This window comes from Saccostrea cucullata, unplaced genomic scaffold (assembly GCF_032062105.1).
Source record: "Saccostrea cucullata isolate Sc308-1 unplaced genomic scaffold, CSIRO_AGI_Scuc_v1 ctg44, whole genome shotgun sequence".
Lineage (NCBI taxonomy): Eukaryota > Metazoa > Mollusca > Bivalvia > Ostreida > Ostreidae > Saccostrea > Saccostrea cuccullata.
This window is the reverse complement of record NW_026938421.1, coordinates 749,587-766,345: the sequence shown is the minus strand read 5'-3', so window position 1 is coordinate 766,345 and position 16,759 is coordinate 749,587. Positions and strand designations below refer to the sequence as shown.

Below are 16,759 nucleotides of genomic sequence, written 5' to 3'. Positions count from 1 at the left end.
ATGCTCAGATAGCTTGGCAACACCACTCCAGAGTGAAAAGGTGCTAAGAAATCAAATTAAAACCTTGTGGATGTTCATTGATTTATTTAAAGACTTGAATGACCATAATACAAAAATAAGCCTTGATCGGTGTCCACGTTTGAAATTATAAAAACACCGGTACTTGTTTTACAACAGTATTTCAGTAAATAAGTTTTTAAAATCATGATCATACTTCATTTGATCACATAAAGAATACAAAAAAAATTATCTGATATCACAATACTGAATTTAAAGTTATTTTTCTCATGTTTTACAAGGTAAAAATTGCCAAAAATTATGCTAGGAAGAAAATATGTGTAAATAAAAAAATAAATTACTTTTCTGAATTGAAATAAAGACATACTCAATCCTCATTATATTGTAGGTTTCATTGTACCACATCATTAAGAAATACCAGTTCAATGTACACAGGGCTTTATTTAACCTTTATATTTCTAACACTGTATTTCACTTGATGTTAAATCCACAACATTTAGCACAAAGTTCCAGTGCATCATTGACTAAATTATATTTCATGATTGATCAAAGAAGAAAATTTTCAGTGGATATAAATATAAGACAATACAATCTTGAATATAAAATGAGATCGTGGTCTCAACCCTGAATATAGAACATGGAACAATATCACATCACAGAAGGCTTCACATATCCCAGAATTGCCAAGAAAATTTCATTTCATGGATCTAAACACACTTGGATAGTGCTCAAAGAATGCCTGCAATAGAATAAAAAAAATAGACATGTCTAAATTGACAATGGGTGTAATTAAACTTATTTTCTGTGGGTGCACATAAAATTTGAATTTCCTGTCAACTGATCAATAGCTAGCAAAGGTTTAATTTGGACTGCCAACTAAATTTGTTTTCCTTTATAACTTGCAAAACAAACCGGAATCAATGTTGTAAATTTAGTTTACATTTTTTGGCATATTCTTAATTTCTGCATTCATCATTATCTGTGGGAGCCAATTTTTGGGGATTGAAAATTTTGTCAATATTCAAGCTTGAAAGTTATTTAATAATATAATATAAGACCAAAAAGAGAGAGAGAAAAAAAAACTGGTAATCAGAGAACACACGACAACAGGTAACACAACGGTAATGCCACATGCAAATGATGTCTTTTCAGAAGTTTCTAAGTAAGGCAAAGAACCAGAATAAACTTGACGTCAAAATTCGTCCGATAGCTTTGAAAACAACAAAATGCAAAACTTATGCAATTTGATGATAAAGGACTCGTAGAGTATCAAATAAACAATAAAGAGGTCAGTAAAATCTTTTTCGAAGTAGCGGTAAACTTCAAACCAGTTTGTATTGCACATTTTAAATCTAGAAGACATGTATAATAAAATCAAATCCAGCATCTGGAGAAAGTTTGAAATTGACATCCCTTGAAAACCATTGTCAACCTGCAAGGGTTGATATAGGCCTTGTAGTTTCTTAATGATATACCTGCAGCCTTATATAATTTAATTAAGACCTGAGAGAAGAAAAAAAACAGGTAATCAGAGATTAGAGCTCACCTCAACAAATGTTGTCTTTAAAAAGTTTACGTAAGGCAAAGTCCCACAATTAAGTAACATTCTAGATGTTTACACCCCAAAATGCAAAATTAATGCAATTTGATCTGATAAGGCCTGCAGTTACTTGGGAATAGACCTATACAAAAACTTCAAACTAGTCACCCATCAAGAAAATGTAATTTAAATCCAGCATCTGAAGAAAGTTTGAGAGTGTTCATCCCTTGATGCATCATCCATGCAAGTTTGGTTGATATAGGCCTTGTAGTTTCTTAGTGATATACCTGCAACCTTACATGTAACATTTACCTGGTCCATTACCTGGAATATGTATGTTGGATCCAGCATCCAAAGCAAGTCCATAAGTGTGCTTCCATAGATGTTTCATCCATGCAAGTTTGTTCAACATAGGGCTCATGGTTATTTGGAAATATGTCCTGCATAAAAACTAACCTTTTCACTCATCCTGAAAATGTAGATCAGATTCAACATCTGAAACAAGTCTGGTAGTAAGCATCTTTATATGTTTCATCCATGCAAGTTTGGTCAACATAGGGTTCACAGTTACTTAGAAATGAGTCCTGCACCAAAAACTTTAACCCGTTTACTCATCTGAAAAATGTAGGTCAGATTCAGCATCCAAAGCAAACTTGGTTGTATACATCCATAGATGTATCATTCATGCAAGTTTGGTCAACATAGGGCTTATAGTTACTTGGAAATAAGACCTACACCAAAAACACTGCACCAAAAATGTTTACCTGCTCCAAAACATTGACCTGGCCATTCCTTTACTGAAATTGCAGCATCTGAAACCTTATCTGGTACAAGGAAACACACTAGAAGCATCTTCCATGAATGTTAACCATTTTAGGGTATAGAAGTACTTAAAAAGAAAACTCCGACAAAAAACTTAACCTGGAACGCCGACACCAACAGTATCAGCACATCTCTTTGACTTTATTGAGATGAGCTAAATATAATCAAGATTGTTGTACTATGGAGTATTTCTGCTGACCACTTAGTACCACACATTGAAATCCTTGAAGAATAAAGTGGTCATTTGGACTTTGCTAAATGTGTACACAAAAATCCTGTAACTGTACCTTGAACAGTTGACTGGTCTGTAGGACACTACTTGTACAGCACATTTCTCTGACTTTATTCTGAGTGAGTACAATGTAATCATGTGACTGTACCTTGAACAGCTGACTGGTCTGTAGGACACTGCTTGTACAGCACATTTCTCTGATGGAGTGCATGCTGAGCTGAGGAGCTCCCACATCAATGGTTGGCATTCCTAGCTTGGCAGACATGATAGGTCCAATAGTTGATCCACAGGCCGAGTCATTCCTCACTACTATTTCCTATAGAGTAAAACATAGCAAAGGTTTCATTTAAAACATAATCTTTCAGAATGTTTATATATTACAAGAAATGTTGCTTTCACTGAGACAATAAAAAGCTCATGTAAGGATTCTTAAAATTCCAAATTTCTGTAGACCTTTAACTAATAATGAAAATTTTTACAAGTGGGACACATTTGAGCTTCAGTATAAGTATTTTTCTTTTAATAAAGATTTGTCCCCATTGTCTGATTTCACAATACTTGTAGTGGACACTCTCCTAGCGGACCTAGCCTACCCATACCTGTAATGGACACTGTACTAGCCTAGCCATACCTGTAGTGAACACTGTCCTAGCCTAGCCATACCTGTAGTGGACACTATCCTAGCCTAGCCATACCTGTAGTGGACACTATCCTAGCCTAGCCATATCTGTAGTGGACACTGTCCTAGCCTAGCCATACCTGTAGTGGACACTGTCCTAGCCTAGCCATACCTGTAATGGACACTGTCCTAGCCTATAGCCAAACCTGTAGCAGACACTGTCCTAGCCTAGTGGCAGCCATACCTGTAGTGGACACTGTCCTAATCTATAGCCATAACTGCAGTGGACACTGCCCTAGCCTATAGCCATACCTGTAGTGGACACTGTCCTAGTCTATAGCCAAACCTGTAGCGGACACTGTTCTAGCCTATAGCCATACCTGTAGTGGACACTGCCCTAGCCTATAGCCATACCTGTAGTGGACACTGTCCTAGCCTATAGCCATACCTGTAGTGGACACTGCCCTAGCCTATAGCCATACCTGTAGTGGACACTGTCCTAGCCTATAGCCATACCTGTAGTGGACACTGCCCTAGCCTATAGCCATACCTGTAGTGGACACTATCCTAGCCTAGCCATACCTGTAGTGGACACTGTCCTAGCCTATAGCCATACCTGTAGTGGACACTGTCCTAGCCTATAGCCATACCTGTAGTGGACACTGTCCTAGCGTATAGCCATACCTGTAGTGGACACTGTCCTAGCCTATAGCCATACCTGTAGTGGACACTGTCCTAGCCTATAGCCATACCTGTAGTGGACACTGCCTTAGCCTAGCCATACCTGTAGTGGACACTGCCCTAGCCTATAGCTATGCCTGTAGTGGACGCTGTCCTAGCCTATAGCCATACCTGTAGTGGACACTGTCCTAGCCTATAGCCATACCTGTAGTGGACACTATCCTAGCCTATAGCCATACCTGTAGTGGACACTATCCTAGCCAATAGCCATACCTGTAGTGGACACTATCCTAGCCAATAGCCAAACCTGTAGTGGACACTGTCCTAGCCTATAGCCATACCTGTAGTGGACGCTGTACTAGCCTATAGCCATACCTGTAGTGGACACTGTCCTAGCCTATAGCCATACCTGTAGTGGACGCTGTACTAGCCTATAGCCATACCTGTAGTGGACACTATCCTAGCCAATAGCCATACCTGTAGTGGACACTATCCTAGCCAATAGCCATACCTGTATTGGACACTGCCCTAGCCTGGCCATACCTGTAGTAGACACTATCCTAGCCTAGCCATACCTGTATTGGACACTGCCCTAGCCTGGCCATGCCTGTAGTAGACACCATCCTAGCCTAGCCATACCTGTAGTGGACACTGTCCTATCCAATGGCCATACCTGGAGTGGACACTATCCTAGCCTAGCTATAGTGGATACTGTCCTAGCCATACCTGTAGTGAACACTGTCCTAGCCTATAGCCATACCTGTAGTGGACTTTCCTAGCCTAGCCATACCTGTAGTGGACACTGTCCTAGCCTATAGCCATACCTGTAGTGGACACTGTCCTAGCCTATAGCCATACCTGTAGTGGACACTGTCCTAGCCAATAGCCATACCTGTAGTGGACACTGTCCTAGTGTATAGCCATACCTGTAGTGGACACTGTCCTAGCCTATAGCCATACCTGTAGTGGACACTGTCCTAGTGTATAGCCATACCTGTAGTGGACACTGTCCTAGCATATAGCCATACCTGTAGTGGACACTGTCCTAGCCTAGCCATACCTGTAGTGGACACTGTCCTAGCGTATAGCCATACCTGTAGTGGACACTGTCCTAGCCTATAGCCATACCTGTAGTGGACACTGCCCTAGCCTATAGCCATACCTGTAGTGGACACTGCCCTAGCCTATAGCCATACCTGTAGTGGACACTATCCTAGCCTAGCCATACCTGTAGTGGACACTCTCCTAGCCTAGCAGCCATACCTGTAGTGGACACTGTACTAGCCTAGCCATACCTGTAGTGAACACTGTCCTAGCCTAGCCATACCTGTAGTGGACACTGTCCTAGCGTATAGCCATACCTGTAGTGGACACTGTCCTAGCCTATAGCCATACCTGTAGTGGACACTGTCCTAGCCTATAGCCATACCTGTAGTGGACACTGTCCTAGCCTATAGCCATACCTGTAGTGGACACTGTCCTAGCCAATAGCCATACCTGTAGTGGACACTGTCCTAGCCTACAGCCATACCTGTAGTGGACACTGTCTTAGCCTATAGCCATACCTGTAGTGGACACTGTCCTAGCCTATAGCCATACCTGTAGTGGACACTGTCCTAGCCTATAGCCATACCTGTAGTGGACACTGTCCTAGCCTATAGCCATACCTGTAGTGGACACTGTCCTAGCGTATAGCCATACCTGTAGTGGACACTGTCCTAGCCTATAGCCATACCTGTAGTGGACACTGTCCTAGCATATAGCCATACCTGTAGTGGACACTGTCCTAGCCTAGCCATACCTGTAGTGGACACTGTCCTAGCGTATAGCCATACCTGTAGTGGATACTGTCCTAGCGTATAGCCATACCTGTAGTGGACACTGTCCTAGCGTATAGCCATACCTGTAGTGGACACTGTCCTAGCCTATAGCCATACCTGTAGTGGACACTGTCCTAGCCTATAGCCATACCTGTAGTGGACACTGTCCTAGCCTATAGCCATACCTGTAGTGGACACTGTCCTAGCCTATAGCCATACCTGTAGTGGACACTGCCCTAGCCTATAGCCATACCTGTAGTGGACACTGTCCTAGCCTATAGCCATACCTGTAGTGGACACTGTCCTAGCCTATAGCCATACCTGTAGTGGACACTGTCCTAGCGTATAGCCATACCTGTAGTGGACACTGTCCTAGCCTATAGCCATACCTGTAGTGGACACTGTCCTAGCCTATAGCCATACCTGTAGTGGACACTGCCCTAGCCTATAGCCATACCTGTAGTGGACACTGTCCTAGCCAATAGCCATACCTGTAGTGGACACTGTACTAGCCTATAGCCATACCTGTAGTGGACACTGTCCTAGCCTAGCCATACCTGTAGTGGACACTGTCCTAGCGTATAGCCATACCTGTAGTGGACACTGTCCTAGCGTATAGCCATACCTGTAGTGGACACTCTCCTAGCCAATAGCCATACCTGTAGTGGACACTGTTCTAGCCTATAGCCATACCTGTAGTGGACACTGTCCTAGCCTATAGCCATACCTGTAGTGGACACTGCCCTAGCCTATAGCCATACCTGTAGTGGACACTGTCCTAGCCAATAGCCATACCTGTAGTGGACACTGTACTAGCCTATAGCCATACCTGTAGTGGACACTGTCCTAGCCTAGCCATACCTGTAGTGGACACTGTCCTAGCGTATAGCCATACCTGTAGTGGACACTGTCCTAGCGTATAGCCATACCTGTAGTGGACACTCTCCTAGCCAATAGCCATACCTGTAGTGGACACTGTTCTAGCCTATAGCCATACCTGTAGTGGACACTGCCCTAGCCTATAGCCATACCTGTAGTGGACACTGTCCTAGCGTATAGCCATACCTGTAGTGGACACTGTCCTAGTCTATAGCCATACCTGTAGTGGATACTGTCCTAGCGTATAGCCATACCTGTAGTGGACACTGTACTAGCCTATAGCCATACCTGTAGTGGACACTATCCTAGCCTAGCCATACCTGTAGTGGACACTGCCCTAGCCTAGCCATACCTGTAGTGGACACTATCCTAGCCTAGCCATACCTGTAGTGGACACTATCCTAGCCTAGCCATACCTGTAGTGGACACTGTACTAGCCTATAGCCATACCTGTAGTGGACACTGTACTAGCCTATAGCCATACCTGTAGTGGACACTATCCTAGCCTAGCCATACCTGTAGTGGACACTGTCCTAGCCTATAGCCATACCTGTAGTGGACACTGCCCTAGCCAATAGCCATACCTGTAGTGGACACTGTACTAGCCTATAGCCATACCTGTAGTGGACACTGTACTAGCCTAGCCATACCTGTAGTGGACACTGTCCTAGCCTAGCTATCTCCCTTAAGATGGAGGCAGTCATTGCTGTTGTGGCATATCTCTGGTTGGCATTGAACTTAATGGCAACTCCCTTCCAAAACACAAAAACAAAAATACATCCCAAATAAATTAGAATTATTCTGTTTTAACACATTTATACTTGAGCAGAATAAACTTACTTTGTGTAATCCAATCTTGTGATTGTCCTCATGTTTTTCCCTGAAAAAAAGGCAAGCAAATATATAAGAAAAAGTTTGATGAACATCATCAAACATATTTATGTAAAAAAGGGATTTATAACCTTCATCAACACCTGAGTGGCACAAGTATTTCACATCCTTTATTACACTGACCACATTAACAACATATTATACAATTATTGCTGTTTTTGAGTCATTAGGATGATTTAGCCACCTGAGGAGTACAATATTCATGGAGCATGAAGGGCTTAAACAGGTATTATGAAATTGAGTCTCTATTTCCATTTCCTCATCAAATTTGTACTCCCAATACAGTTGAACGAAGTTGCATTGTCATTAAAAAGAAGAAAAAGAAATAACCAAAAGTTAAGAAAACATAAGAAGCCAAACGTACGGGTAGTTAGGGTGAACTGCATGAGCTTGGTCTGCACTGACCATGTAGGACTTGGGAATGGACTCCTCAAAAGCAGTGCTTGTCCCTCCAGCACTAAGTCGACGGAGGACCAGTTCCTGTAGGGTGGAGGCAGCCCCCTGGGCACTCTCAGAACCCACCTACAAAACAACAGATCTTATATAAAGGTATTTGTAAAGGAAGATGTCGTACATTGCACATGGAACAGAAATCAGATATTTCACCCGAATACATGCATGTAGAAAGTAATTTTATTTTTTAGGTCACCAAATATTTTCAGTTTTGTTGGGGCTTTCAGCTCAGATGAGCTAATAAAGTGTCATGATAAATTAATATTGTCTGAGTACAATCATATAGTAGCTAAATCTTCAATAGTATTCTATATATGGTTAATTTTTTTAAAGAGGGGGAGGGGGCTGCCAACCCCTCACCAAGCTTACCTCCTCATTATCAAGTAGACATATCAGCCTTATATAAGCTTAGGTAAATAGACATATCAGCCATATATAAGCTTACCTCCTCATTATCAAATAGACATATCAGACTTATATAAGCTTAGACAAACAGACATATCAGCCATATATAAGCTTACCTCCTCATTATTAAATAGAAATATCAGACTTATATAAGCTTAGACAAACAGACATATTAGCCATATATAAGCTTACCTCCTCATTATCAAATAGACATATCAGACTTATATAAGCTTAGACAAATAGACATACCAGCCATTTATAAGCTTAGACAAATAGACATATCAGCCACATATAAGCTTAGACAAATAGACATATCAGCCATATATCAGCTTACCTCCTCATTATTAAATAGAAATATCAGACTTATATAAGCTTAGACAAATAGACATATCAGCCATTTATAAGCTTAGACAAATAGACATATCAGCCACATATAAGCTTAGACAAATAGACATATCAGTCTTATATAAGCTTACCTCCTCATTCTCAAATTGACATAGAAGCTTAGACAAATAGACATATCAGCCTTATATGAACTTACCTCCTTATTTATATAATAGTGTTGCATTATGCATGTACTATGCCTAATTAGTAGGCAGGGTTTGACATATGGTGCACGAGCCGGAGGCGAGTGCACTATGTTTCAAACCCTGCCTACTATTTAGGCATAGTACATGCATAATGCAACACTATTGTTATTATTATGCTGACTGTTGTAATTATTTATGCGGCAATTCATTTGACTTTTTTCTGAAAATATCGGTGCTAACACAGCGCACTTGCAAGAATTCATTCAAAATCTTCATGCTAAAATTCATAATTGGTTGCATGCTTAGTTATTTTGGTTACTAGTATTTTCTCTAAATAAGTCGGGATTTTCTGTCCCAAAGCAACTCATCTTTATTTTCCGTTTTGTTAGTAATTGTTGTTTGTTTGCAGACGTCGATTCTCATTGATAATTTTCTTTTACATCCTTCAATCAAGCGTCATATAAAAAAGCGTTTAAATGACCCTATGAAATCAGTTCATCTAACGATCTGTATGTGATTAGTTTGAAACTTTGTTGAATACATTAATCTTAGGTCCCTTAGAATAATATAACTGTTTTCAAATAATATTTGTATATTTTTTCCTTCTTGTGTCAATTGTATAAATTAAGCTTATATATTTAATAAAATTCAATTAATCAGTGATCGTCTCTGTGGCGTAATCGATAAGGCATCGGACTGACAATCTCATGGTCGTGAGTTCGATGCCCGGCGTGTGCATCAAAGAATTTTATTCAGTAAATAAAGCCGTGCACTATTTTGGCATATTATGTTTACGCTATATAAATCCTTAGACCACTATGCGAGAATAGTAGGGTATAGGTTATATAGAGACAAACTGACAGGAAGCATAATAATATCAAATAGACATATCAGCCATATATAAGCTTACCTCCTCATTATCTAATAGACATATCAGCTGCCACATACAAGCTTAGACAAATAGACATATCAGCCATATATAAGCTTACCTCCTTGTTATCAAATAGACATATCAGCCATATATAAGCTTACCTCCTCATTATCAAATAGACATATCAGCCATTTATAAGCTTACCTCCTCATTATCAAACAGACATATCAGCCATTTATAAGCTTGGACAAATAGACATATCAGCCTTATATAAGCTTAGACAAATAGACATATCAGCCTTATATAAGCTTACCTCCTTGTTTTCAAAAAGACATATCAGCCATATATAAGCTTACCTCCTCATTATCAAATAGACATATCAGTCTTATATAAGCTTAGACAAATAGACATATCAGCCTTATATAAGCTTACCTCCTTGTTATCAAATAGACATATCAGCCATATATAAGCTTACCTCCTCATTATCAAATAGACATATCAGCCATATATAAGCTTAGACAAATAGACATATCAGCCTTATATAAGCTTACCTCCTTGTTTTCAAATAGACATATCAGCCATATATAAGCTTACCTCCTCATTATCAAATAGACATATCAGCCTTATATAAGCTTAGACAAATAGACATATCAGCCTTATATAAGCTTACCTCCTTGTTATCAAATAGACATATCAGCCATATAGAAGCTTACCTCCTCATTATCAAATAGACATATCAGCCGTATATAAGCTTAGACAAATAGACATATCAGCCTTATATAAGCTTACCTCCTTGTTTTCAAATAGACATATAAGCCATATATAAGCTTACCTCCTCATTATCAAATAGACATATCAGCCTTATATAAGCTTAGACAAATAGACATATCAGCCTTATATAAGCTTACCTCCTTGTTTTCAAATAGACATATCAGCCATATATAAGCTTACCTCCTCATTATCAAATAGACATATTAGCCTTATATAAGCTTAGACAAATAGACATATCAGCCTTATATAAGCTTACCACCTTGTTATCAAATAGACATATCAGTCATATAGAAGCTTACCTCCTCATTATCAAATAGACATATCAGCCATATATAAGCTTAGACAAATAGACATATCAGCCTTATATAAGCTTACCTCCTTGTTTTCAAATAGACATATCAGCCATATATAAGCTTACCTCCTCATTATCAAATAGACATATTAGCCTTATATAAGCTTAGACAAATAAACATATCAGCCTTATATAAGCTTACCTCCTTGTTATCAAATAGACATATCAGTTATATAGAAGCTTACCTCCTCATTATCAAATAGACATATCAGCCATATATAAGCTAAGACAAATAGACATATCAGCCTTATATAAGCTTACCTCCTTGTTATCAAATAGACATATCAGTCATATAGAAGCTTACCTCCTCATTATCAAATAGACATATCAGCTATATAGAAGCTTACTTCCTCATTATCAAATAGACACATCAGCCACATATAAGCTTATCTCCTCGTTAACAAATAGACAAGCTTACCTCCTCATTATCAAATAGACATGTCAGCGACATGTAAGCTATCTCCTCGTTAACAAATAGACAAGCTTACCTCCTCATTATCAAATAGACAAATCAGCCTTATATTGGTGTCTGATGCCAGACTTCCATCATCACAAGATTCTGCCAAAGCCTGTAAAATGGAGCAGAAAAATTTAGTAAGTATTAATTTAATGGATTTCAATAGGCTCAAACTTTAACGATGCTCTCAGAATTGGTTATAATATGTGTATAACTCACGCTTGTAGCACAGTATGCGTTCAGTAAATTGTCCAGTCGGGGCGAAAAGATAAACTCATCTAATGCTCCACCTATAGCCTGAAAAAGTAACAGTTGCATTTACTACATTTTGTAAATGAAATTCTCTTTCATCCCCTCAAATGACATATATTTATTGCTTTAGTCTCTAATGATGTCACTCTCCTCATGCTGAATGAAAGCCTAACATAAAGTGTATCAATGGAACAATAAATTATAGTTGATTAATGATCTATATAGAAAGAGAAAATCATGTTTTATTTGGTCATCACCAGATTAAGTAGTACTGCAAGAAAATTTACATAATGATTTGAAAATGAATTTATTAGTCTTACACCAGGCTGGGTGTCTGCTAGACAGAGTTCAAAGTCCAACATCTGCTCTGGTTGAATGTTCAGTGCATCACATATTAGCTTTACCAAGAGGGGCTGATGTTTATCTTTCTATAAAAAAAAAAAAACAATGCCGGTTAAAACAGTCATATTAAAATTTATCTTTCTACAAGGGAAGCAATACTTGTTAAAACAATCATGCAATATTTCAGATAAAAATCAGTTTTTGACATTATGGTTGGACATGATAATGTATCTGGCAATAATAAAGCCATTAGTAACCTCTAATTTAAATCCCTCTTCTTTTTTGTTTTCTTCAGAGTTTTTTGGAACACCCTGTAGTTCTGCTTGAACAGCTGTTGCCAATACAGGCAATCTGTTTAAAAGAAAGAAAAAATATGATTTATCTTTTTATATACATGTATCTTCTACTTCATTTTGCTTATGCTAAAGGCATTTGACAATAATAATAAATGAAATGCAAATAATATGAAATGGAGGTAAGTCTTTTAAAGGTAAAAATGTATATATATGTACATATGCTTTTTTGCTTCTCTTATGCATTCCCCTGAAATGCACTTTGTAATCATTAAAATAGCAAAAGCATCTGACATTGAAAAAAAAGATGTTCATTTCCTGATTCTCAATATCATAATTAGATAACAGTATTTTCCAAGCAAGACACTCGTCTAAACTTAACTTTATCGTCAAACTTTAATAGTGGGACAGCTAAACTGGTACCAAGCCTACACAAAAATCCAGCACATTCTTTACATGACTTACAAGTGTGTTTCTTTATTGGGGGAGAACTTTTCGTTGTGGTCCCTCATCAGATGAATGCAGATGTTAGGAATCTTAAGGATGGGTTTCTCCAGATTCAACAACCTGTGTTCCAGTCTCTCTCCATTCTGAAAATTAAACCATAATAGTTATATCTGGGTCATAATATACATGTATTTAAGAAATAATTCAGACCTCAGAACCACTGTTGGACAATATTGTTGGCAAACAAAAACTGAGCCCAAAGGGCAGGTTTTTATTTGCCAAAGGAAAGGAATCTTGAAACTGGGAAGGGGGGGGGGGCAAATTTTCAGTAACCTGTGCTCCAGCCTCTCTCCATTTTGAAAATTAAACCATTATAATTATATCTTGGTCATAATATTTAAGAAATAATTTCCACCTCAGAGGCATTGTTGGATATTATTCCCCGATATTCAAGAGAATTTGTTGGCAAACAAAAATGGCCTACAGGGCAGGGTTTTTATTTACCAGAGGAATCTTGAGACAGGGGAAGGGGGTGGGGGGGACTTTCCAACAATTAAAATAACAAGGGAATTATTTCTATTCTGCTATACCAACTCTTTAAAATTCCTATATAGAGAAATGGAGATATCAAGTGCCTTAATAGGACATTTTTATTACGTTATTATGTTAAATATTTACCTTTAATAGATTATCAAAGACAATGCTGTTAATATTAAAATGTCTATTTCTTTTAAAAGTAGAACCACCATTATTTCTCTTGACTTATTTCCTCCATGCTTTTTAAAGTGAAATTTTTGGCTGCTGACTTCTGAGATGGTCAATTTGAATGACTTCTGAGATGGTCAATTTGAATGACTTACCTTAGTGATGACTCTACCTGCCAGAGTCAGGTCCCGGTCAAACCAGGTGTGCCAGATCCCCCCACCGTAACACTGCACCCCTACCATCTGAAACCCACTCTTATCAACTTTAGAGCGGGGCTTCACCTGCCAATGGTACATACATACATTACAATATATAAATGAGAGAGGAAAAAACTACACAGACCTAAAACAATCACCTGAAAGTGATGACAGACAGATAATATAGCAACTAGCAACCGAGTTTCTCCTTTCAAATAAAACTAAGATACATATTGTACAATCTTTATCATCTGATAAATATTTGTACATGTACTTGTGTATATTTACATTCGCTGTGTTTTTCTACTAAGCCAACTGTGAAATTGATTTGAAAGTCATTTTTGTGTATACTCGCGCGTAGAAATATACACGGAGAAACGTGCGTTCACGTGACGTCACAATGAGGCAGCAGCGATGTTAGTATAGGACAGAGATAAATTCAAATATTGAGTATGTTTTAGTTGCTTCCAAACATGTAAAATGGAAATATAAGGAATGTTTTTCAGCTTAGTGTGAATTATTGGTGTGTGAATCACACAGACTTGCACGTACGCATATTTTTCATGAAGCGCTAGCGCGCTTCATGAAATATGCCTACGTGACAAGTCTGTGTGATTCACACACCAATAACTCGCACAAAACTGAAAAACACTCCTTAAATAAGCACTCCATACTTATATAGAAAATTTTTAAAGATTTATTAATATAATATCAAAAATATCAAAAAGCAAATGTCGTAGTTACATTAAAAATGTATGTATCAGAAATTGCACAATTTAAAAACACTTTATACAGGATCAAATTTATACAATGTACATTCAACACTGTACTTTCGTTTTTTTTTTTTTTTGCTTTTTGATGTTAGTAAATCTTTAAAATTATAAGTATTGAGTGCTTTATAATACATAATGACATGTACAAAATGCTGACTACTTTATTTCATCTACATACCTTCAAACAAGGGCTGTCAGTGTGAGCTCCGATGATACTGAACCCATTCCCTGGCTTAAATTTCCCACCAACAGCAAACGCAATGATGGTAGAATGATTTCGGGTCAAAAAACACTAGTATGGAGAAATAAAGTCAATTGTTTTCATACATAAAACAGACTCTCTTTCATTTACAAATGTAGTTATAAAAAATATCCTAGTAATATTTGATGTGCAGTTTAAATCTTTAAAACAAGAAATGAATTCTATTTTTACTGTAAATAAATTTGCACATAACAATTTAGAACATATTTGAAACATAGTCACAATTCTTGATGTATGAAAAAGATATTATGATTGAATGTACAGACAGATAATCAAAATTTCTATACAAAATGGAATACAATTAAAATCCTACTGACAATTAATCAATCCCTGTATAGTATTACCTTGTCCAAAGGTTTCACTGACCATGGCTCTGTTTCACTCAGTTCTTTGAAGCCAGCTGATACAAGAATATTCTTTACTTCTTGGACAACTATACAAATACCAAAAAAAAGTTAAAACACACATTACAAATTTATTTTGTATCTATGTTCCTGTTATCAGAGATGTAGATACATTTACTCTGGAATGATTTTACATGTAATTTGTGGAGTTCAATGTTATTAGACAAGCAAAATTTTATTGGTTCCAGCCTGGGGACGTAATTTCTAGGTAACTCATATATACAGAGATCTCAAGAATAAATTTGTTGACAAAAACTTTAAACCAAACCTAGGGCTAAGTTAGATAGAATGTTCTATCGTTAAAATGATATTGTCCTACGGACCCGGTTTAACGATAGAATTCGTTCCGTGTATTCGTAATGTAGCAGAAAGAAACACGGGCGATAACTCGCATAGTGCATTTACTAGGAACAATCTAGAGAGTTCCGAATGTAGTAATTTGAATCGAGAGAAAAACGTTGAGAAAATTAATTGGATTTTCGTATTTATATGGATTATTTTATGGGATAAAAGGCATAAGCAATCTCAAAAAGGTTTGTTTTGATTATTTTGGCAGTTATTCCCAGTGCAAATCATTTTATATTCTTCAAAATCGTTTCGGAGCGGATCCGCTCCGATTTGCTACATTACAAGTATATGGGACGTATTCTAACTGTGGTGAGGGCCTGTACCGAGACACAGTTAGATTATTCTAACTAGGGCTAAGTATCTTTAGGTTGGTGCTTTATCTTTCATAGAGAGTTCAATGTTACAATATGATAATAAAATGTTTTTGGTTTTTTTATTTTCCATTGTTAAGAATCAGACATCTACATGTACATCTACAGCGTACATATACAGTGTTCCATCAAACCTGATGATTATACGCTGGCTCTGCGCAAACGGACCTCTAAATTTTAATTTAAAAAGTATATGAAAAAAAAAAAGAAAAAAACTAAGTGCCATGGAAAGTATAAATAAACTAAGTGTTATAGAAAACAATTTACATTGTGCATGAAAAAGGTGAATATCTATATATATTTACATTGTGCTATAATTTGCTCTATAAATATAAGAGTTATGGAACATGGCTTGGGACCAGAGTTCTGAACTGGACCAGAGAGGCCGCTGCCACCACTGAGTGTGGAAGAGACAAACACAAATTAAACTTGTTAATATCGCAATTCATTTCTTTAATAAAACATATTTTTTTTTAATCTCGGAGATATTTGTAATTTGTTACCGTGGTAGGGAGATGGGCTCTTGTTGACAAAGTTCAGAAACTGCTTTGCAGCCGAAAGAACGCTTTCCTTAGTCGAACTCTGAAAAGTGGAAATCCCAGTTACCATGATATAGTTTAATGGGTTTGTGAGACCTTTTACTAAAATTCTAATTACGTATTGAATTGATAATCTTATGATAAACGTTTTTACCATTCCCTGACTGTTGACAAAGACGCCACTGACTGCTTCTCAGTTGAAAAAAAAATGTGAATGTCGATCCCGATTCACTTTCGCTTTTGCGATTCCACATGGCCCATGGGCCACAATACTAACATGAGACATTATGAACTTACTTTTCCCCATCAGCAGATTTTCCTCCTATATGTTCCAATAAAAATTTGATCACCCATTGTGGTCCCACCATACCATTGAAAGTCATGATTTATATTTTAAAAAAATAATAATGATGGACCACGTACAATGCTCACCTGAGTCACTTTGGTCCTGCTGTTTTTCATCAGATTTGACCATGTTGACCCTC

The 16,759-nt window shown here is 37.7% G+C and overlaps 1 protein-coding gene across 1 annotated transcript; it reads right to left on the bottom strand.

Annotated features, from left to right (window-relative positions):
* Positions 1 to 64: 64 nt before the first annotated feature.
* LOC134250203 (aspartyl aminopeptidase-like) lies at positions 65 to 16,460 on the bottom strand. Its single transcript, XM_062732558.1, has 15 exons — positions 16,429 to 16,460; positions 16,239 to 16,317; positions 14,957 to 15,045; positions 14,529 to 14,642; positions 13,536 to 13,661; positions 12,694 to 12,818; positions 12,193 to 12,286; positions 11,914 to 12,021; positions 11,561 to 11,638; positions 11,373 to 11,453; positions 7,867 to 8,024; positions 7,452 to 7,491; positions 7,262 to 7,363; positions 2,761 to 2,928; positions 65 to 757 (listed from the first exon to the last, which is right to left on the bottom strand). Exons 1-15 carry the CDS (start codon positions 16,429 to 16,431, stop codon positions 713 to 715), a joined length of 1,410 nt encoding a protein of 469 aa, XP_062588542.1. The 5' UTR covers positions 16,432 to 16,460; the 3' UTR covers positions 65 to 712.
* Between the last annotated feature and the right edge of the window lie 299 nt (positions 16,461 to 16,759).